Genomic DNA, 23468 nt, shown 5'->3' with positions numbered 1-23468 from the left:
TTCCATAGCACTGAAAACTATAACTGTGCTCAGAGAGTTGATAGTGCAGATTTTAATGTCAGATGGCCTAGAATAATTCTGGCTCCAGTAAGTAGGCTCTTTAATATTAAAAATGCTTAAGTACACACCTGCATGTCTTTTTCATTTAGTTCAGATGCTTTTCTATTAGACAGTAGTTATTGTTGTTTTCAGTATTAGTATCACAATCTTTTTGCTGTGTTCCTAGTGGACATGAAGGCACAAATCTGTTTCATACATGAGTTCTACCAAGCTTAAAGAAAAGATACAACTATGTATCTGCTTATAAAATTTCAGAATTAGGAAAATTTTATAGTTTGTAGCACATCAATACTGTGAAGAATTGTACAGTATGTTTCTTCAATGAAAGGTAGGGTTTTTATAATAAATATTGTTAATGAACATTTGCTATACAACTCTAGCTGTCCACATATCTTGTTTATGTTCAAATGCAGCTTAGATATCTGACATTTTGATCTGAAAAGCTGGACTGCTTTATTTCTGAATAGGAAGGGTTCTTCAGCATCTTAGTCAGTGATGATGATGATGATTCCACAGAACCTCTCTAGAGGCACAGAAGATTTTATCTGTGAAACTGGCATGCTGCTTCTGTAGACGTGGGTACTGCCAGCAGCAGAAGTTCCCAACCCTTGCATGTTACAGAACACTGCAGCTCCCTGAATTCAAATATAGAGGGTATATTCAGACCAAGTAGATTTGTTGCTGCGTGATACTTAATAGCTTTTTCCCTTTCTGTATAGAGAGCACACCGTTGTTTTCTGACTATTCAGAATATACTGAGCTCACCACACTATATGCTGCATGTACCAAAGTGAGAAAGGCATAATGCTGAAAATTCTTGTGATATGTATGAAGAAGCTCATATAGAGGATGGAATGCTTCACTTCTGCACTGCTGGATCTTAAAAAGAAAAATTAAAAAAGGATACTAAGAAATTACTTTTTTTAAAGGATTTAAAATGAAAGTTAGTATGTGGCCTTTTTAAACTCAAGCACAAAGACGTTTCAGACTTATTTCTTCTAATATTTTAATAATAATAATACTTTAACATTCCTTGGATCTTTTTAATCTGCTAGACAGCTGTGCCTTGCTACAGTGTTTCTACTTTTTGCTGCAACTTAGTAGTCACAATGAGACCTATTCCTGAGAGCAAGTTGGAAGCAGCTGTACTAGCCACATCTGAATTAAAAGAAGCCCATGGAGCACCAATTCACATGGGTGACCCTGGTCAGTGCTTTTTATTCTTCACTCTACGTGCCCTTTGCTGTGTATAAAAATGGAGGGGGGAACTTTACTGTGCATAAAAATGGAGGGGGGAACCATGGGAAGTGGTCGGACTGAAGCACCTGCGCCAGTGAATTTATTATGTGTTAATCTTTTGTAATGGTCAAAACCTTTTTTCTCTCCCCTCACATAGGAGTGGGGGGAAAGAAAAAAAAAGAGTAAAAAAAAATTATAAAAAAGTGTTGAACAAGCTGATTTCTTCGCTAAAAGATAGCTGTCTGATGTAGATAAACTAAGTTATATGGCAGGGGTGGTTTTGGTGAAGAAGTGTAATTGCATTTTCTAAAATGTATGCAGTTTCATTTATATGTGAATACTTTCTTGCTGTCAAAGATTGCAGTGACAGGATAGCAATGATTGACAGCATGGGGAGAAGTATGTGTGGATACATTCTGTGTCTTAGTGGATGACTGTGAAAGTAAATACTGCATTATTTTTTTAACCACTGTTATAGGGTACATTGAACACAACAGACAGAATAAATAACAGTATGATAAGAATGGATTTTTTAAAAAGCAGCTCAAACAAGTGTAGACCTGTTCTTTGCAAAGGAAAACAGGAAAAAAACAAAACAAAACAAAAATCATAAATCAGGAGGCTGTTTGGAAAAGAACAAAACCAAACGTGTAAGATGAAGACAATTCTAGAGAAGACAGTGGTATATTAAAGCATATGAAGAATTTAAAACCACAGGAAGATAGCAAGTGCTTAGAGTGATCCAGGATATTACAAGTGGGTGTTCAAATAAAGCAAAAGACAATTTAGTGAAAGCTGGGTAAGAGTGAGATGTAGTTATCTAACCCAGAAAAGTAAAGAGCAGTTGCTTATTTCTCTAGCTAAAGAATGTAGGAAGCTAAAGCAGTAGAAAATGTATTCTAAGATGAACCAGTTTTGCATTGCAGTCATTTATTCTTGTTTGCCAGTGTTATGAATATAGTTATTCTGTTGATAGGGAAGATTTATAATCTCTTGAAGACTCGGTATGTGTGTCTAGCTTGTATTTTATTGCAGAAATAAAGTGAATACATTTTTACTGTTGTCATCAAGTACAAAAAGGGAAAACAAGTCAGCTCAGGTTCTGGGGACACTCAAAGGCCAACTATGCCACTTCGGTGGGACTTGCCACTGTTGCAGTCCTAGCTCAGTGTCATTCAACAGTGTCTGGGGTCCACCCCACCAGCTTTGCAGTAATACTGCTTAGTGAAATCTCTCACAATTTCATTTTTTATCAATTTCAGATCTGTTGGGAATACAAGATCTTTCCAAACCAGACTATGGAGATCCAGTTCACCTTCACCCTGGTGATATTCCAGTGTTTTGGGCCTGTGGAGTAACAGGAGTAGAAGCAATCATCAACTGCAGTATGTGATATGTTTGGAGACTCTTTTTAAATTACTCTTTAATTTCTTTTTCTTTTCTGAATGAGTTGGCTGATTAGCAGGCTTGATTTTAGAGTGAGCTACTCCTCTCCTACTCCCCCACCCACCAAAAAACATCTTCGGCAGGACTATTTTCCATTGCAAAATACAGGTCTACCGTAAAGGAAGTTCTTGCTGGAATTTCATCACTTTGTTTCAGTATTTTAAAGCAGACATGTAAAGCTCTGGCAGCACCAGAACATCTTTTTTAAAAAACATTATTGAAAACTAGAAGTCCAAAGGCATTAATTTTTAAGCTTCTTCCTTTTAAAATATTTTTATTGCATTGTAGTAAAATAATAATAAGGGGAAAAGAAAAAAAGATGCAGCCAGAAATCTTTCCAAAATATTGTCAAGGGCTAGCAAATCAATTGACCTGGAAACAAGTTCATAATTATGTCATGAAGAATTTTGAGCTTTTCAGTTTTGTAAATGTGACACACTTTGCATAACTGAAGCTTTGTCCTCTACACAGAGCTGTCCTGCACTTTGACCTGCATTTATAACAGGCATAAGCACAAAGGGCAAAAAAAGAAACTAAACTGTAGTGACAGCATTTTATACTGCTTTAAATCACTAGTGTGGAATGAAATCTCATATTTCAGTTCTTACTGAAAAAGAAGCTTAATAATCATAGGCAGTATAATTGGAAGAGCCTTGGGAGGTCATCTGCTTTGTCTTTCTCTCCTTGCAGGATCTGCTACACCCTTCTGATTCCTTACAGATGTTTATCTGAACTGCTTTCAACACCTGCTGTAAATATGTTCAGCACTAGGTGCAAAGATTTCTTTTTCTTTCTTACATATTATCCATTTTCTCCAATCCCAAATCCAAGCTGAAAATCGTGCTATTTTCCAGCAGTGCTATTAGTCTTCCTCATGCATCTTTTTTTTCAGGGGAAGAGGAGAAAAAAATTGCCAACTTCTCTACAATCTGTTGTCCAAGACAGGTGTCTATCTTACTTTTGCCTGGAACTTTCGTTTATTTCTCCATTTTCTATATTAAAAACAGTTGTCATTAACACACTCCAAGAACTTTCGGGACAGTTGGTATCTAGCTGTGCTGCCTTCTGAGCTAGGTAGTTAAAATTCTGCCCTATCAGCAGTACCCATACTTTAGATAAATCTGCTACTTTCTCACAAAAAATATTGTCTACTCACATGGTTTAATGAAGTATATTAAACCTCAATAACCATATCATCCCATTCCCCCCCTTCCCTCCCCAGACACTGCTTTTAAATTACTAGCCATAGACTCCCAACAAATCTAGCACAAACCAAGTACATATCTACTTATTAAAGAAATATTTCCTCCCTTTTCACCATCCTAACAAACTAAGGCTTTGCTTGTTAAAGTAAACCAGTTGTGATTTATCCAACAACATACCAACTTTGCCAAATCAAGTACAATTTAGATCAAGACTTCTGGAATTAGTAAACAAATTAGGCAGCAAATATTTTCAGCCTAGGGACCTTCTATGTTGTGAGCTGTAGATAAACTTATTTTTCCCCAGGGTTTTAGATGCTACTGTAATTCCATTTCATAAGGCTTGTTGGTCACCTTTTGTCATTATTCCTTGGGTGGCAAGACATTATTTGTCATTATTCCTTGGGTGCAGAGATTATAGTCCGCATTATCTTAATCTGGTAAAAGAACTACTCCTAGCCAGCAGGCAGTAGTTGAAATATCACTTTACAAGGACATTTAGTGGTACAAGAGAGACACTATAGCCTTCAGCAGCACTCTAGAACCTGGAAAATTAATTTATTCTTACAGAAACAGTATGACCAACACACTGTGCAAACTTAAACATTAACTTGTTCTTCTTTCATAGAATCATTAATTTAAGTTTTTTCACCCATTTTAGGAGCTCCACTAGCTTTTACTCATTCTCCTGGCTGCATGTTCATTACTGACCTAAAGAATGACAATGTCACATTCAGATCATCAAGAGAAGTCCCACAAGTTCACTGCATTTCTCAAGATCCTCTGCATTATAGTATTGTGTCAGCAGAAGCAGCTCAAAAGATAAAGACTCTAGAGACCCTAATTGGAATAGATCCAGGTAAAAACAAAATCTCTCTTTGTTTAATGGATTTGCTATGCGGTAGGTATGACCTACCCTGCGTTTTTCAATATTCACAAAGTTCAAGAACACAGTAAGAATCTAAATGCAGTTTTAAGATTTTAAAATTCTGTGTGGAATACAGTGAGTTAATATAGCTAGGTCATACATTTTCTGTTACTATGCTAAATGTCAGAGTCTGGACAAAACTATTCAACTTTATGGGTAATGAAGTATTTGATCTTGATGACTGTGTACTCTCAAAGTACACAAAAGGATCAATGTTTACAGCAGACTGGAGAGCACACAGGGAATAAGAACTCTTACTGAATAAAACCAAAATTGGCATGTAAAATACTGGACACCTCAGCATGCTTGTTATAGCTACACAGGTATTCACTGTTGAGTGAATAGCATGTCTCTTTATATACATTTATGACTACTGTGCTCCTACCAGAAAATTCTAGTAGTTGCATGGGTTTTCAAACACTCCTCTCGAATGGTGGAATTACATCAAGCTTTGCTAACATATTCATCACTGAGCTGTCACACGATGGGCTAAAAGGACCTGTTCACCACAGAAGGCTGAGAAGTAGGGCTGCTTGTGCGCACAAGGAAGATGAGAGGGAAATAAGTGCAAACAGAATACACACTGAATTAGCCCCTCTGTCTGCTGTAAATTTTGATCTCAGTTTCCCATAAATTTTCTGAAATCCTCTGTAGGCAGTAGTGGAAAACAGCTTACGCCCAGCTCAGCTCTCCCAAGCTCTGGGTTTGGGCTGTGTGCATATGTTTGGGTCTGTTTATTTTTACTCAAAAGGCCTCTCCTTTTCCCACTCTTTGGAGTTCAGCTTGGCACAATGCCGTGCTCTGCAGAAATACAGGGCCTAACATAAGAGTTAGCTCATTTTATTGCTAAAGGAGAGTAGATACTTTATCTTAGTTAATATACCCCACTTCTCAGAGATTAATATTCTCTCTTTCTGTTGCTTAAGTTTTGTTCAGAACATTTTTGTGCCCACTATCTGTATATCGTCTGTATGTTATTTAGGAGGAACAGAGGAAGAAATGGCAAAGGAGAAATTGAGGGCAAAAAAAGGAAAGTGCAGGGGGACAGAAGGAGAATGGTGAGAAAGATGAAGATTTAAGGAGGCTATGTGAGGCAGTGAGGACTTACCCCTCACTATCAGCCCATAAATACCAGCACATTGTGCTGGTATTCTTGGTTTTCAGGAGTGCTAGCAAATCGAAAGGACTGTGTTGTGAACTTGAGTTTCTGAGTACCAGGGAAAAGAGAAGGGATACAAAGTGTTTGAACAATGGAAAGACACACACAGACAACACAGCATTGCCTCTTTAGGAACCAAGCCATGAGAAGAGAGATATCTGTTAATACCCATCTGTTTCTCAAGGTCATATAACATGGTTCTCTACTACATGAAGGGTTACAAGATCTTTTAACAGTCACCTAGATACCACTATATTAATTGAGCTTACAACTTTCAATGTCTCTGAAACCTTGCTTGTCTATTTTCATTAATAATTTCATTAAGTGGAATTTATTAAGAAATTAGCTCTTCCCTAAGTGGATAGAGTTAAATAGAGACAAAGGACCAGCTTACTCATATAAAGTCTGTATCAAAACTTCTGTAAAGTCTGGGATACTTCAGTTCCAATCCAGCTTCAGTAGCTAGACATGGAATATTATGATTGTCACCACAGGTCAGAGGAAAGCAAAGGGCCAAAGGAAAGGAAACAACATGCAATAAGCTCTCAGAAAAGCTATTTACACCAATACCTAGAAATGCTAGGTATAGTAATTTTCAAAATCCAGTTAACTGGAATTCTTAACCTGGAAGCAGAGACCATTATCTTCATTACTCATATCCTACACCTTCCTAGGTTTCCTGAGGAAATTACCCCAATTCCTGCCTTGACCAGAGGCTTTTCCTTTTTTTATTAACTCATTTTATGTTATTAAAGTATGCAGGTTCACTTAGGCAGAAACTTCAAAAGCCAAATGATATACTGAAGTGTACTGCTCTGTTTTAAAACAATTCTGTAGGAGACCGGGGTATAATTCATCTGCACCGCCAGGATGAGCTGCTGAAGGCTTGCCTGTCCATCTCCCATGCTCAGTCTGTGCTGATAACAACTGGATTTCCTACCCACTTCACTTATGAGCCACCGGAAGAGAATGACGGGCCCCCAGGAGCCCTTGCTATTGCAGCTATATTGCAGGCCTTGCAGAAAGAGGTTACCATAGTAACAGATCAGAGAGCCATGAATCTGAATAAAAAGATTATTGAAGAGGCTGTTCAACTAGGTAAGACACACACCTTTTCAGTTTTTAGCTTGCCAAGTTGAGCCAAGGTTTGCTTCAGTTAATCTCACTGTCACTTATATAGCATTTTTTTCCCCCAGAGAATGAACCAGAGTTCATCCTCTAAGCTCTGATCATCCTGTTAAACTAGGTGGTATCAAGTTAATGCTTATATGTCTGGGTACTGATTCTGGATGTCTTAACTTTGTAGACCTGTTTTGTGTTGCAGTGTTCCATTTACAAATACTAACATCCAAATGATTTTATTTCAAGGTAAGGAGGCAGGGATCTTATCAGGAACTGTGTAAAGAGTCTGAGTCCTTACTATTCTCACTATTCTACTTTCTTTTTTTCTAAGTTACTAAAAAATAAAAAAAAAAAAACAAACAAACCAAACACCCCAGGACCATCTAGTATCTTAATTGTATTTGGTTTTCCTGTAGGAATCCTGAAGAGACCTGTCCCTCTATTGAGTTATCAAAGCAAAAGTGCCGATTCAGCTTTAACGTTTTTGTGTGAAAATGGGAATCCTAGAAGACCTAGGTATGTGTATTAAGAATGGGTCACACCCCTACTGTGTCAAGTTATAAGAAAATAATGACCATGATCTAAGAAGGTGTAATGGTTACAAGTAAATCCTTAACAGTTGGACAAAAAAGGAAACGATACTTCATATATCAATAGCTCTTTTCCTTGGAAAAACTTCTAAAAGCATTTCAGCTTTAATTCCATATATAAACACACACACCCACTATGTAATTTTACCAGTTTTCAAATCAGTGAGAAAGTCAGAAAGGGGAAATACTACTTCCAAGTTTGTGAAAGAACTGGGAAGAGAGCTGTGGAGCATGTTCACTTTCTAGAGCTTTGGCTCAAGTCTGACAACTGGGGAATCTGATCTCATTTAGTGTCATGTGTTTGTAATAGCATGAAGGTGATCATCTTATTGGTTTTAGGCAGCCAAAAACAAAATTACAGATGTATGCAAGCACTTCTCAACATTGATTTGAACTGTTTCCATATACATTATTGAGTATACAACATTAGGCAAAAATTCAAATATATATGAAGTGTGTGATTAGGCTCTTAATGCACTGGAAAATTTGATAAGTAGCTGTATGCACATTTCATAACTTAGCAGGCAAATTCCATCCCCTTTAAGTAGGCATATGTTGCTCATTTTTATTCATCTTTCCTAGTAAAGCATTTTAACGTAGCTGCCTTCAGTTGATTCTGAAGCCTTTCACCCTGGTATTTGATTCATCAACACATTCAATTCCTGTTTTTTTCCACAGGTTAGTGTATAATTGTATGCTGTAATAGTATGCATGATATGGTCTTCATTTTTTATATTTTGTTTTTTAAATGTTGCTTATAGCTATGCATAATCTAATTACAGTCAGTTTCTATTTCATTTGATCCCACAGTCCCCAAAAGCTAAAGCATTTCTTTAAAGCAGACAACCAGTTTAAAGTCTCTGAATCACTGTAGATGCCTGCACACAAGAACATTTGATAATTCAGGAGAACTGGTAAACTCTTGACGGTAAAATTGGAGAAACAGAATTCTAACATACAGTAGCAGAACTGAGTACTAAAATTCTGTTTAAAACCTAGGGCATCTGCAGTACATCTATTTTTGTAACTAGCGAAGTAGCCACAGACTTAATGAAAAATCCCATAAATCTGAAGACCCAAACCAAAAAACTCCTTAACTAGAAACAAATGAACATTTGCCAAGAAATTCACTGTAAGCAGAGACTATATTTGCACTAACATTACTTCAGAGGCTATATTTGCACCAACATTACTTCACCAGTGTCTTGTTTTCTTTACAAACACTTACAGAGACAATTGTCTTACAAGATATTATGTATTTTAACATGAAACAGCAAGGCCAGATGGCTGACCCGAACGATTGCTGGTTAGGAAGGTTTCAAGAGCTTCTCCATTTCTTGGTGGTAAATATGGCTTGAGGGAGTTTCACTAAAGCTATAAAGAAACTATACTAACATTTGAAAATAACAGAACTACACTCAGAAATAGCAAAACAGTACCTAACTTTTACTTTGGATCCCAAATGGTCGAAAAGCGGAACAAAGCAGAGCAGGAGGAACAACCAACAGAAGGCTTTGTGATGTAAAAATCAGAACATTGACTCCTCTCTGTTTTTTTACTTGTCTCTAACCAGATTTGATCACCTGATAGCAATAGAGCGTGCTGGGATGGCTGCTGATGGCAATTATTACAATGCCAGGAAAGTTAACATTAAACATCTTGTGGATCCCATAGATGAACTATTTTTAGCTGCCCAAACCCTCCCAGGAGTCACAACAACAGGTATGTGTGAGTTTGTCTTATATTCTGAGAAACAAGAGAAGCATGAACCAGGAACTCTTACTGGAAGTGAAGGGGAGCAGGAGTCAGGTGCTGAATAACTGCTTGCAGGCTACAGCTGTTTATTGTGGTTGAATTTAAAGAGATGGTTGCTGGAGAGAAATTGTAAGTTTCTATTGAAAGGATCTCACAGCCACAAAAAAGGAGTTGATTTCAAAGTTATTTAAGGATAAAACCCAAGTCCAGATGTGTGTACTATCTACATGTCACTCTGCGTATATATGCTTCTCTAAGTGTAAGTTTTGGCACTGATTTTATTCTGTATTTTATGCATGAAAGACAGCACAGAAAGCAAATTACTGTTGACACTACATGTTAAAATATTATAGTTATTTTTATGATTGTTATACCTGTGTTGAAACAGCAGTCTGGATAGAATCTGATTTATTTTGCCTTTAGCATTCTCTTAAGCATGGATTTCATATCTGCATCTAGTATGATAGTGCCTTCTCTAATAAAATGTATGTATACAGTAATAATCTTTACATTGTCTTTCTTGCCAAAACTACATTAGCATTGACTAATATGTCTAATAAGAATGCTTTTGTTGACATGGTGCTCCTCTTTTTTGTCAATAGTCCTTTTTTTCCTGAAAACTTACCTGTATCCGGTTTTGAAAAAAATATGCCACAGATCAAGGTATATAGATGAAGTTTTGTACAATGTTTTTGTACAATCAAACTTTTCCTGCTGCACTGCTGGGAGATACATAATCTATATAAATACTAGAAACAAAATTAGAAGTATCACAAAATTAGAGCTAAGTACCCATGCCAGGCTGATTTCAGTCACGAAAGTACATGTCTGCTGATCTGGCTTTTATTCTTCTTGTAGTGCTGTGGACTCACTCTTAAGCATTACCAAAAGCACGGGTACTTTGACTTCTCAGTTTTGGTGTTTTTCAAGTAGGGGCTCCTGCAGAGATAATGCATAGTCTGCTTTCACTGGTTTGGAATAATCTAAAAGCTGTACCACAGAAGAGTTCACTGTTTTTGTTTGGGTTGGTTTGTGTTTGGTTGTTGGGTTTTTTTTTATTATCTTAAAACTGGCAATCTATTTTATTTAGATTTAATTCAATTTTTTTCCTATTCCCAGTGAGTAACTTTCAGCATTCCAAAAGCAGCACTTTAGATGGCACACTATTGGCCATCTCAGCAAACAAGGTGAAGATTGACTGAATAAGGATACAAAAAACTCTTTCATAAAGATGTTTAGAAAAAAGCCTCAGGGTGTTATCAGCTGCATTTAATTTCAGTTCTTGTCCCTGATTTTAGATGGTTGATACAAGGATTTCTGCATCACATATATGACATCACATCCTAATTCCTTTAACCTTTTAAAATATCCCAGAGCAGGTCAAAGTATATTATTGATTTCGCAAAGTTTTGAGTGTTATGCAGGTTGGGAATTTGAATCTGTTCATCAGAATTTAGTTTGTTTTAAACATTCTCTGAATATTCAAATATACTAAGAAGTGTCATTAATTAAAAATACCACCAGCCTTTGAATAATAAGAGAAGAAGCGGTTATCTAGATTCAGTGTGTCCCACCGCTGTGAATTTTCTCTAGAGATGTCTGCATAGAAAATGATTTAACATGTCATAGTCTTCAAAAGATAATGAAAGTATCTGCTCTGATCTCCCATGAAATACGTGTACGTATTTCTGTGCTGGACAGCTAATTGACTGTCTATAGAAAAATAATGTAGTTGTTTCTTGGATTGTCTGTTATCCAGTTAACATTTCTTATTTGCCTATCACACGAACTTTTTGTGTCTGTTTTTAAATTTGATTACAATTTTTGGGATGGCTATTGAATTTTTTCAAGGTATTCCTCCAAAGCCTACCTTTACAAGCCATCAGTCTGGGCTGTGGCCTTTGCATCTTGTCTCTCATTACTAAAGTTAATGTATTGCTACTAATTATGATATCAGGCTACCTTTGACTTTCTTCATGGTCAATAGGAATTTGAAGGCATATGTCTAGATCCAAAATAAAATGCAAATACTGTACAGCATTAGGGCAGAGTACTTAGATAAGTTTAGATACTGGAAGAGGATACTAAAAAGATGAAGTTTAAAGCCTACAGAAGTCTTTATGTAGTGTGCTCAGTGGCAAGACATGCTATGTTAGTAGGTGGAGAGAGAAATATTAGAAGGCTGATGCTGATTAATTGCTGCCAAGTTTTGGATTTAAAACGTACCTATGTTTAAAAAAAGCATCTGATCTAGGAGTCTGACCACAGACAAATCATGAACAATGCCCACAATTGTATGGGTACCGATATGAAAAGCCATAGTAAGCAGCAGCCTTCAGGCATGTACAAAATAAGGCATGAAAGGCTGAGGTTGGGAAGACTCATTTTCCACAAAAGACTGGAATAAAAGATTAGGAGATGTCACCGAAACCACATGCTATTTTGTTCAGCTGTCACACAACTGACATAGCTATATGCTATTTATATAGGAGCTAATGAAAAGCTTTCCAAAGTACTGCATGGAAAAAAAAGTGGTTACACGTTTCTCTTTCATACAAATGATTTTTAGCACAGAAGACTGACATTTCCTGGATTTTTCATGAATGTAGTTTCAGAAACCAATGCAGTCATGAAAACTTGTGTGGAAGATAGACAGAACTATTTTTCCTCTTCCTGGAAAGCGCTCAGGCATTTAGGAGAAGAGGGTTCATCTTCTCTATTTTCAGGCATCTATATTTAAGATATTTGCCTTGGGGTGAGATGAACCGAATGTTTGAAGGGACTGTTTCTCTCTGCTGACTTTAAAAGAAGTCTAAGTGACTGGCTCATACGTAGAGATGGCTATATTTTGTCAGGTGAATCTCACTCTGGAAATCTGCAGTAGAACATAGTCCTCTGCCAATGTGTAGAAGAATAAGAAGACAAATGGTACAGGAAGATATTTGGTGTGGTGTTCCTTTTCTCCCAGTGTAATGCTAATGGGATACATCTATAGCAGTAGCTCTACCAACTGCATAACCATCCTGGTGACAGGACTTCCACAAAGACAAGAAAAAACAAAGCAAGGCTAATACAAAAAAACCCCTGAGCAGTGGATTAGTATTTTTGAGTTAAACTGTTGATAATCTTCAAAGGACAGTAGTTCATTTGAGCCTTTTTAAAGAATACTAAGAGCAAAATTTTGGATTTTGAATATGAGGAAAATTAGAATATGTGGGTTCATTCAAAACCGTACTGCAGTACAGCAGTAACTACCATATGTATATACGAGGTACCTGATTATGTCATTACCTATTTGAAAAGTACTACCAGCAAACAGATTTTAGAAATTCCAACACCAAAAGTGAACAGACAAGAAAAAAAATTAGCTGTTCCATGGCAAATCCTTTCATGTTAGTTATGTGTCACTCAGTTATGCTTCCCTTAACTATACAGAATTAAGGATTTAAATAAAAAATGCTGCTAAGAAATAACTTTGAATTTCACTTAAAGAAGGAATTTGATACAGACTTATGTGAGATATTTATGCATGTTAAATTTATCATTTTCAGGGCTTGAAGTGTAAATTACAAATACTGCAATTTCTCTCCTGTAACACATGCTATGCATTAGAGCCCAGTCACATTTCAAATTCAAATACGTTGCAGGGAGGACTTGGAGCTCTTCACTGTTCTGTTTCACAGACATTAACCAGGGTTTTTCTGTAAATTCTTCAAACTTGAGAAGATGCCATTTATCCTAAGAGGTGAAAGAGAAACATTAATTGCCATTTAAATGGATGTTTTGAGTTGTTCTTTTTATACATCGTGCTTTTACTCAACCAACAAAAATCAAATTCCCACACCCTGAATATAAAACACTTAAAAAACCCTCCAACAAACAAACCAAAAGAACCACCTAGCTATTTTTTTTTTTTTCATAAATTACTAGGAAAAATGAAAGCAGTAATAGTACACAGGGTTGGGTCTTTGTACTCTGTGACACAATGATAGTGATTGGTGTAGAAGAGATTGCCAGGGCACAAAGTTCTACTTCTGCCGAAGTTCTTATGTATATTTTTGCTTATCTTTCTGCAATAATTGCCACTTTTACCTTTTACTCTTTTCTTTTTTTTTTTTTTTTTTTAATTAGAGCTTGTAACAAGCCGAAGTTTCCCATGCTTGCTTTATTGTAGAAGAGCAGGCTAACTTCTCAGGTTAATTTTAGATTTATTTTCTAATTGTCTAATGTCCTTCTGATAATGCATTATATAGAACTCTCATTTAAGGCCTTCCAGAAATAAAGTTTACTGTCTTAATTCTGCCTGCAGTTCATGAACAGTTGATAATTTTGATTTCTTTTGCATGCACGAGTGCAGCATACATCTCATTTATATACTTACAGGTTTGCATGTGATAGGTATTGTGCCTTCAGCCATTTCATTCAGTCTTCTGGTTTTAGACACTTTTGTTGAAAAAGGATAAAAAGGATAAAACAAGCTGCCACAGCAGCTCTGCGGAAGACACTGGGTGCTTTCTGTGTGGATTGTTATTTATGCTGGGTTCATACTCATTTGGTCTTCTCTTTTAATAAAGGTGTTGGAGATGGAGGAAATGAATTAGGGATGGGCAAAATAAAAGATGCTGTAAAGAAGCACATAAAAAATGGAGATGTTATAGCTTGTGATGTTGAAGCTGATTTTGCTATTGTAGCTGGTAAGTGATCTTTTGGGGGGAATGGGAGATTTGCTAATGTTTGAGAATAGAACTGACATCTGTCTTTCCAACTAACTTGTATTGGCCTTTTCTTTGTGTAACCAAGTCATCCCTGGCAAACAAATCTGTCTCCATGTTATGTCAATTTTCTGAAGCAACTACAGCTCCAGGAGGACTAACTGAAATTGAAGATGTTCCCTGAAGAAAGTGAATTTAATTGGAAATATCTGGGCAAATCCTGAATATTCTTGAAAAAAGTCACACCTGAAATAAAACAACAAGGAGGACTGCAGGGAATTAAAATGTGTATGCACATAGGAATTTTCAGTATAATTGATGAGCTTCTGTGGCTCTGACCCTAAGCCAGTCATATTGCTCTTATCTATGGTGGCTGTTTTGGCAATTCTGATGGTTTTTACTTTGAAAGTAACTGTCACACCCAGGTCCTTCAAAGGGAAGTGAGAGCTTGGACACATTTAAGCACAGAAAACTAAATGCACTAAACCAAATTTCACAAGAATTCCTGCATCTCTGGAAAAGGTTAGCAGGCAGCAGAGATAACTTCTTACATCAGGTTTCAGATCTAATGATCTCCAGTACAGTCTTGACAAAGAAGGTGTCAAAGATGACTGCGTAGACCAATTTGATAACAGCACGCAGAAAAACTGTGGGTATTAACTATGTTAGAATGTCTTCTTCTATATGATACTTATGCCAAAGACACTGGTTTAAGATACTTTATCAAAACCTTCTACCTCTCTGTAGTTAAAAGCAAAAGACACCAGGCTGTAGCACATGACCTCACAGTTCATGGGCTTCACATTAAGCCAAATGGAACTATGTTATAGTCCATGCCCATTTGAGTTTTTACTTTGTTGGAAAGACAAAACAACAAACTAAGCTAGATGGGAACTTGCAGAAATTCAATCTGAAATACTACTGAAAACATTTTAATATGTTATGCAACTACGTATTTCTGAAATGTTCCCAATTCATGTCAACATTTAATTCATAACCATGTTCCATTTCACTGTCGCTCCATGAGATTCGGTTGTACATGCCTAGCGCCTTATTCGGGTCAGGTATCTGCAATAACTGTCACGGGGTTTTTCACAATTTGGTTTCATGGTGATGTTCTTTTGCAGGGGTCTCTAACTGGGGAGGCTATGCCATTGCTTGTGCTCTGTATATCCTCAGCACTTGTGAGGTACATGACCGCTACCTGAGGAAAGCGGTTGGGTTTCCACGGCTATCGAACAAGACGGTCTGGCTATCGGCACTTCCATCAGTTACCAAGGTAATTTCTGGAGGGTCAAGGAGTTGTGACTTGCTTATGACATGTAGATGGAATTGGCTACCAGTTGTTAAATCCTGCCCAGTCCAGTTCAACAGCTTACTTTCAGATGGTCTTTAGGTGTATTTTAGGAATCCCTGGTGAACAAGCAGCCACACTGTACTTAGAATATTCCTCAAAGGATTCAAGAAAGATTTAACATAAAAATCTTCAAAAATGAACGCTATGTGCTGTGCCTTCAAGCAAAGACAGTGCTACAATTTTATGGGCAGTACAAGAAATCCCTGTATTGTAATACAGTGACTAAAATTCCCAGTTCACTTACTTAGGCTCATTCATGATTTATAAATCTGTAGCTGCCTCTCTTCCAAAGTCAGAAGTCATAGTGCTAATACAGAAGCCAATTCATACTTCTGATCTTTGCACCTGTCCTTCTGGATCTTTCCACCTTTTCTAGTTATCATCTTGGAAACTTTCTGTAATTAATTTTGAATGTTTCTCAACTAAAGTTGGAGGAAGATTTGCACGAGTATTTTTAAATGTGTTTTGACTAACGCAGCTTGGAACAGCATGATATTCTGGGAATGCAACGGTTTCAAGACTGAGAAAAAGTAAAATAACTGAGAGGGGTGAGAAATGACTGTGATCTGTGTTCATCCTGCTAAGCATGTGGCTCCATTTTTAACTTGGGAATGTTTAAAATATATATACAAGTGCACACACTCAACAATCAAATAACGTTTGTTCCACCATATTTATAATAACTTAGGAACTTCAAACTTCACTTTTATTGGCAGAGTACCTCTATAGAGACTAGGACAAAACCATTAAGTTTGTGACCTCCAAGAATACTAAGCAAAATGTAATCATCTGTTTACCATAGATGTTGCCCACAACAGTGCAGTATTTCTCCTGAGATGAGAGTATGTTCTGTGTGAAATTACAGCAAAGCACCTTAAAGTATTTCAGAGTAGGTCTTACTTTTTTAATTATTGCTATTTCGAATTTTCATCCAAAGGTCATAAAACTGAAACCAATCCCAACATTCAGCATAGCCATATAAGCCCCTTACCCTTTGACTTAACAAAGCATATGGCACCTTTCTGTGCAATCTTTTCCATAAATAGGTAAATCACTTTTCAGTGTCTTTTTCCAGTTACATCTACTGGTTTTGCCATTTAAATTAATGTACCCTAAAAACTGCTATGATAAAAATTCCCGGTAATAAGATACTGTAATTAAATGTGATGTTCTGTAAAGGAAAGCCTTCTTGCTTTTGTTTTACTAAGCTACACAGCTAGAAGTATTGATAATAATAAAGGAATGGGCTATTGAAAGTGCAATAGTAAAATCTATTGAAATAAAATTAATGGAAACCATTTTGTGGTGGAGACAAAATTACAAAATGTCTGACAACAGAATATGAGATCCTTAATTATAAATCATACAAGAGTAAACAGTGCAGAAGATTGAACTCATTAGTGTTCACATACTCCATTAGGATAAAAAAATTCAAACCATTTATGTTTATATGGCTACTTCCTGCCCAATCCAGTTTCTTTTAATGCTCTAATGATTACCCTAGGAAGATAAAGCGCACCACCACACGCAGTCACCTTGGTCTTTGTATCTGTCTGTAATTGGAAAGAAGACATTTGAAGGAGTGCTTAAGCACCAGACAGCTTTCTTATAATCTTTTATTTTTCTTCCAAAATCAGCATTCCTTCTGTGAAAACTAGAGATCATACTTACTAAATTAATACTTCCCCTGAAATGTTAAGGTTATTTCTCTGCAGCCTCATGCTCAAGCAGTGTCAGGATCACAATGCAACAAAGCCCAGAACTATGGAGCTCCCCATTGCCATTGAACAGAATGCTGAGGTTGTTCTAACTGTGTGCATTGGTCTTTATGTGTATTTTAACAAAGGGTACTGCAAAGCATTAGTTCCTTGTTGAGAACTCAACGAGCAAGAAGCAATTTGATCTAAACAATCTTTACTTACCTTTCAGTTGTGGAGTTGAATCATAGTTATGTGGTTTCAGATGTTTGTGGTACTTTTATACTAAAATTACTGTAGGGAAATATATTAATTCATACATATACCAATGTAATTAATGCTAAACATTCTACAGTCAACTCTGCATTTCCTTGCATCTCCCAAGCAGGTTAATGTATCAGGCAGCTGTTCTTTTACTGAATATTTATTAATGCTAATAACTAAACTGTATAGTATTTATTTTGAAATTATGACCTATAAGAATATGAATTTCTTTATAAATGAGCAATATATAAAGATGACGTTTATTTTAGTATTTTTATTAGTTTTCTCATTCACAAGGGAGTTTTTTCCTTGCATAAATTGCAAACTAACAATTTTTCTATTTATTTATATTTCTAGTTACCCACTCCTAACATAGTTACTTACTAAAGAGAGAACGGTGAGAAAATTGCAGCACTTTACAGCTTAAAAAGTGTACTGTAAATTGTGTATGTTCCTCACAAATGGAAACAATAGCATTTGATGATATAATATGGTTTATCAGGCATAGTTAGGTTATTAAGCAAGCAAGCAAGTAAACCTTGTTTCCCCACATAAACATGTAAGCAGAACAGAGTGCTCGAATATGTAGATATGTAGGTGAAACAAAATTAGAAATTATATTTTGCATATCCCATTCAGGTGTGTCTTCTGTGACATAAGAGATTTAATTTGCCATTTTGCATATAAATAGTGCTAAGAAAAACCTCTCTCATGCAGAAATAGCAGGTGCTTACATTTGCATTCATGTATATGATCATTCATATCATAGCAGATGAAGTATATTTAAAACTTTATAAATTATAAAGTAGCACTTTTATACAACCAGTGTATCCAGATCATTTTTTCAATAACTCTATAATTGCTGTATTGTTGCATGATGTCAAGACTGACACCATGTAACTGTATATTTTTCTCTTTAGTAGAAGACCAGAGCTTTATTTAACTTTGTTGGAGCTAAGAACTAGGATGCATTACCCATAAATATAAGACAAATCTTTATAAATCAGGATCTTGTGTGGTAGGACCCGTAGAATAGCAAGTAGAATTGCAACCCTGGACTTTAGCAGGGCAAACTTTGGCCTTTTCAAGCAATTGCTAGGGGAAATCGCATGGGCAAGGCTGTTTGAAGGTAAAGGGGCCTAAGATAGTTGGTTGGCATTCAAGGATTGCTTTTTCCGAGCTCAAGATCGGAGCATCCCGACACGTAGGAAGTCAAGGAAGAGGGCCAAGAGACCTGCGTGGCTAAATAGGGAATTGCTGGGTATGCTGAAGTGGAAGAGGAGAGTTTACAGGTCATGGAAGGAGGGGCTGGCCACTTGGGAGGAATATAAGGCTGCTGCTAGGGGATGTAGGAAGGCAGCTAGGATGACTAAGGCCTCCTTAGAATTAAACCTGGCGAGAAGGGTCAAGGACAGCAAAAAGAGCTTTTTCAAATACATGGCAGACAAAACTAACACCAGAGGCAATGTAGGCCCACTGATGAACGGGATGGGTGCCCTGGTGACAGAAGATACAGAGATGGCAGAGTTACTGAATGCCTTCTTTGTCTCTGTCTACTCTGCTGCAGGCAGTCCTGAAGAGCCCTGTACCCTGGAGACCTTAGATGAAGTCAGGTCAATGGAGCGGTTTGCCTTAGTCGATGAGGAATGGGTTAGAGACCAGTTGAGCAATCTGGACATCCATAAATCCATGGGTCCAGATGGGATGCATCCCCGGGTGCTGAGGGAACTGGCAGAAGTCATTGCTAGACCGCTCTCCATCATCTTTACCAAGTCTTGGGAAACAGGAGAGGTGCCTGAGGACTGGAGGAAAGCAAATGTCACTCCAGTCTTCAAAAAGGGCAAGAAGGAGGACCCGGGTAACTATAGACCGGTCAGCCTCACCTCCATCCCTGGGAAAGTGATGGAACACCTTATCCTTGGTGCCATCTTAAGGCATATCAAGGATAAGAGGATTATGAAGGGCAGTCAACATGGCTTCACCAAGGGGAAATCATGCTTGACCAATCTCTTAGCCTTTTATGAGGAAATAACACGGTGGATGGATGATGGCAGAGCGGTGGATGTGGTCTACCTTGACTTCAGCAAAGCATTTGACACAGTCTCCCACAGCATCCTCACAGCTAAATTGAGGAAGTGTGGTCTGGATGATCAGGTAGTGAGGTGGACTGCGAACTGGCTGAAGGAGAGAAGCCAGAGAGTTGTAGTCTATGGGGCTGAGTCTAGTTGGAGGCCTGTAACTAGTGGAGTGCCTCAAGGGTCAGTACTGGGACTGGTATTATTTAATATATTCATCAATGATTTAGATGAGGGAATTGAGTGTACTATCAGCAAGTTTGCTGATGACACTAAGCTGGGAGGAGTGGCTGACACGCCAGAAGGCTGTGCTGCCATCCAGCGAGACCTGGACAGGCTGGAGAGTTGGGCAGGGAATAACTTGATGAAATATAACAAGGGAAAGTGTAGAGTCCTGCATCTGGGCAGGAACAACCCCAGGTTCCAGTATAGGTTGGGAAGCGACCTGTTAGAGAGCAGTGTAGGGGAGAGGGACCTGGGGGTCCTAGTGGACGACAGGATGACCATGAGCCAACACTGTGCCCTTGTGGCCAAGAAGGCCAATGGCATCCTGGGGTGTATTAGAAGGGGGGTGGTTAGTAGGTCGAGAGAGGTCCTCCTTCCCCTCTACTCTGCCCTGGTGAGACCCCATCTGGAATATTGTGTCCAGTTCTGGGCCCCTCAGTTCAAGAAGGACAGGGAGCTGCTGGAGAGAGTCCAGTGCAGGGCAACTAAGATGATTAAGGGAGTGGAGCATCTCCCTTATGAGGAAAGACTGAGGGAGCTGGGTCTCTATAGTTTGGAGGAGACTGAGGGGTGACCTTATAAGTGTCTATAAATATATAAAGGGGGAGTGTCACGAGGATGGAGCCAGGCTCTACTCAGTGGCAAACAATGATAGGACAAGGGGTAATGGGTACAAACTGGAACACAAGAGGTTCCACTTAAACTTGAGAAGAAACTTCTTCTCAGTGAGGGTGACAGAACACTGGAACAGGCTGCCCAGGGAGGTTGTGGAGTCTCCTTCCCTGGAGAGGGACCCGCCTGGACACATTCCTGTGTAACATTATCTAGGTGTTCCTGCTCCGGCAGGGGGATTGGACTAGATGATCTTTTGAGGTCCCTTCCAATCTCTAGCATACTGTGATACTGTGTGATAGTGTGATAAAGTGCATTCAGAAAGCAATTACCAAATTATACTAATTTCTCAGCTCATTGGCCATGCAAGGTGTGCTTTAATCCTTTCAGAAATGGTTGCATTTTTTCCATATACTGCATTATGTAAAATACAGACATATTGTATCTAAATTCAGATCTAAAGTTGTATTCTTTATGGTTTAGAAGTCTTCCTAGGGAAAAAGATAAAATAAAAAGGAAAAAAAGATAACATTCAACAAGAGAATATTGGACAGTTTAACTTTAAAAGCCCTTCATGGGTAATTTATGTCCAGGACTTTGCTAGAGGTTGTTATATAGGAGTATGAAACAAGAAGTATTTAAACCTATAAAACTGCTTGTCAAGGTCACTGGTAGGGCTGTTCCAGTAGGAATTTCTGTCGAAGAAGGGTCTTGCACAAATGGAAACAGAACAGTGCACCAAAGACCGGTAAAGGCATTCCTAGCAAAGGAAGGGAGAAAGACGGAGGTACATGACTGTTTTGATATCTTCTGTAAATTACCACAGGATATTGAGGCAGGGGGAAGCTAGGATGGGAGTAGGCTTTTTATTTTTCTTAGAGTGTTATTAACAGAATTAGAGAAATCCCTTTGTAGTAAATGCTAAGACAGTAGAAGAGAGTTTGACTATGTACATTTCATGTCAAATAAAAAGCAAAGCATTTTATGTTAGAAATCCTTTCATCTGAAACCTGGTCTTCTATTGTCACTGTTCATAGAAACAGTAGGGTTTTTTTTCAGAGCTGATTTTATCCCATCTTTTCATCTCTCAATGCTCAGTGGACCCTGGCTCACAAACGGGTCTGTTCCTGCTGTGTACTTGAACAGCTCAACTTGGAACATGCTTTGCTATCTGCTTACATTACTGTTAAGCAAGAAAATAACTGTTACAAACATGAAATTAAGTTGCAATTCTAAATAAAGTATTTGCTATTTCAGACAATCACAAGGAAGCACAATTTCAAGGTTTCTTTTCCTCGCCATCCCTTTCCTAAGCAACAAGAACTGATAAAATCAAAAAAGAGGACAAAGAGAAAAGGGCATGCAGAGATCACAGAAGTAGCAGGAAAGAAAATCATTTGTGCCGTCCATTCAAGTACTCTCTCCACCTTTTTTTCCCCGATGCATCCCCTTTCCTTCTCCTCTTTTTCTTTAAAGATGCTGCCAGCTGCTACGCTGGGGAAACTATAGGTAGTTTTTTGAGATGCTTTGGTGGAAGTTCCTCCAGTTCTGATTTGTGCAATGTAGGAACTTGAAGCCAGGCAGGAAAGGATTCCTGTTTCTGAACTGACACTAACATGTCATTTGAGGGAGTCTGGAGAACAATATAATTCATTACTTAAATAGCAGTCAAGAATATAAGCCTTTTTACACTCCTCGAGTTCCAAATGCTATACATACTCTTTGGGGCAAATAAAAAATGGTGCTAGCAAATTGCTGTCAAAACAAATCTGGAGGATGTGCTCAGAATTAAAATAAAAGTCTTGATGAATGCTCTTGTTTGATTCAGGATTTTAATTATATTCTACTTATTTGGCTTATAAGGAGGAAAATCTTCTGAAAACACTTGTGCAGCATGGAGTCCGCAGTGGAAAAACTGCCAGTCTAGAAATGGAAGTGGATGGACTGCCCTTCTACAACACCCATTCGCTTATGATTGAAAAGCTCCGAGAAACAGCACAGCAGTGACTGCCCCTAAGTCAAGAGTTGCTCCCATGTTCTTGCCTTCTAACCTAGGCTTTCACAGGGTGTACAAGATCATGAAAAGGTGACTTCTCATCTCTGGTGTCTTGGCTGCACACAACCTTTCACTGTTACCCTTACAACATCTCTGTGAATCATCATGATGATTTGGTCTACCTTTCTTTTCTGTAATTTTATAATGGAGAATGGATATTAAATCTTAGCATAAACTAAGAGGTGACCTGGTTTCTGCAAAGAAAGCTTCTCATTAAAATGAAATATTATTGCATTGCTGTTCCTGTTTTACTAACCTTGCAACTGCAACAGGAAGTAACTCTTGTAGCAGCTTAGATTTAAAAATACCTTGTGGTGGGGAAAACAGCTGCAGTGGAGAGGGAAGGTGCAAACCAAAAAACCCCCCAGAAAATGTTACAGTAATAAAAGTTAAATACAGCTCCCTTGCACACTCCCTGAAGCCCCTCTTAAGATTGTCTTCTTATGGTGGTGGGTAGTTTGTGGAAGTGTGAGAAGGCAAGGGAAGCTTTACCCGAAGTAATAACAGTAAGGCCAGCCTTGCAGGGCTTCTGTAGAAGTTTTAAGGTGTGCCATTTGCCTCCTTCCTGCTAGTAGTTTGCCATTTGTATATTTTGTCCTTTTCTAGGTAATACCGAAAGGTTGTGGACATTTCAAGGTATCCTATTGTTAAGAATAAATTAATTAAATACATAGTGATTAAAAAATAATGCTTAGAAATTAAAGCATCATTCGAAATTAAAAAAAAAGCATTCAATACTAAATAGAATTACGTAAATGAACATTTACATGAATTCCAGTTATAGAAATTCAGCTCCTGACAAGAATGGGTGAAGCAGAACTCAGAGGCCTAGTAACGCTGAACCAGTACATGACAACTGATTGTGAATTCTGCCCGATTCCTGTCATTTAAAGCTGTGATTTTACTTTAATTCCAGATGAGTGCCAGGGCTGAAGTTTTGCTAGTCATCAGCCCTCGCAGCAGGGAGGA

The 23468-nt window shown here is 37.8% G+C and overlaps 2 protein-coding genes across 8 annotated transcripts in view; one reads left to right on the top strand and one right to left on the bottom strand.

Annotated features, from left to right (window-relative positions):
- The window catches only part of CCDC88C (coiled-coil domain containing 88C), a 155657-nt gene that overhangs the window by 4964 nt on the left and 127225 nt on the right, over positions 1-23468 (bottom strand). The window lies entirely within an intron of this gene.
- DGLUCY (D-glutamate cyclase) overlaps positions 1-23468 on the top strand; it is a 185476-nt gene that overhangs the window by 158144 nt on the left and 3864 nt on the right. For 5 of the 7 annotated variants that reach the window (XM_062638538.1, XM_062638510.1, XM_062638521.1 and 2 more), the window contains exons 5-13: positions 1116-1266; positions 2562-2684; positions 4609-4806; positions 6872-7132; positions 7573-7672; positions 9320-9468; positions 14076-14195; positions 15341-15492; positions 22307-22733. In XM_062638538.1, the coding sequence (XP_062494522.1) occupies positions 1116-1266; positions 2562-2684; positions 4609-4806; positions 6872-7132; positions 7573-7672; positions 9320-9468; positions 14076-14195; positions 15341-15492; positions 22307-22450 (1398 nt within the window). In that variant the 3' untranslated portion in view covers positions 22451-22733. Of the gene's footprint in view, positions 1-1115; positions 1267-2561; positions 2685-4608; positions 4807-6871; positions 7133-7572; positions 7673-9319; positions 9469-14075; positions 14196-15340; positions 15493-18451; positions 18550-20768; positions 20815-22306; positions 22734-23468 lie in introns of those variants that run through there. The other 2 variants (XR_009968458.1, XM_062638503.1) reach the window with 2 other exon arrangements.

Source organism: Pezoporus occidentalis, unplaced genomic scaffold (genome assembly GCF_034315485.1).
Source record: "Pezoporus occidentalis ecotype Australia unplaced genomic scaffold, CSIRO_AGI_Poc_V1 ctg115, whole genome shotgun sequence".
NCBI classification, from domain to species: Eukaryota; Metazoa; Chordata; class Aves; order Psittaciformes; family Psittacidae; genus Pezoporus; species Pezoporus occidentalis.
Note: the sequence above shows the minus strand (reverse complement) of the source record. Positions and strands in the feature narration are given on the sequence as shown.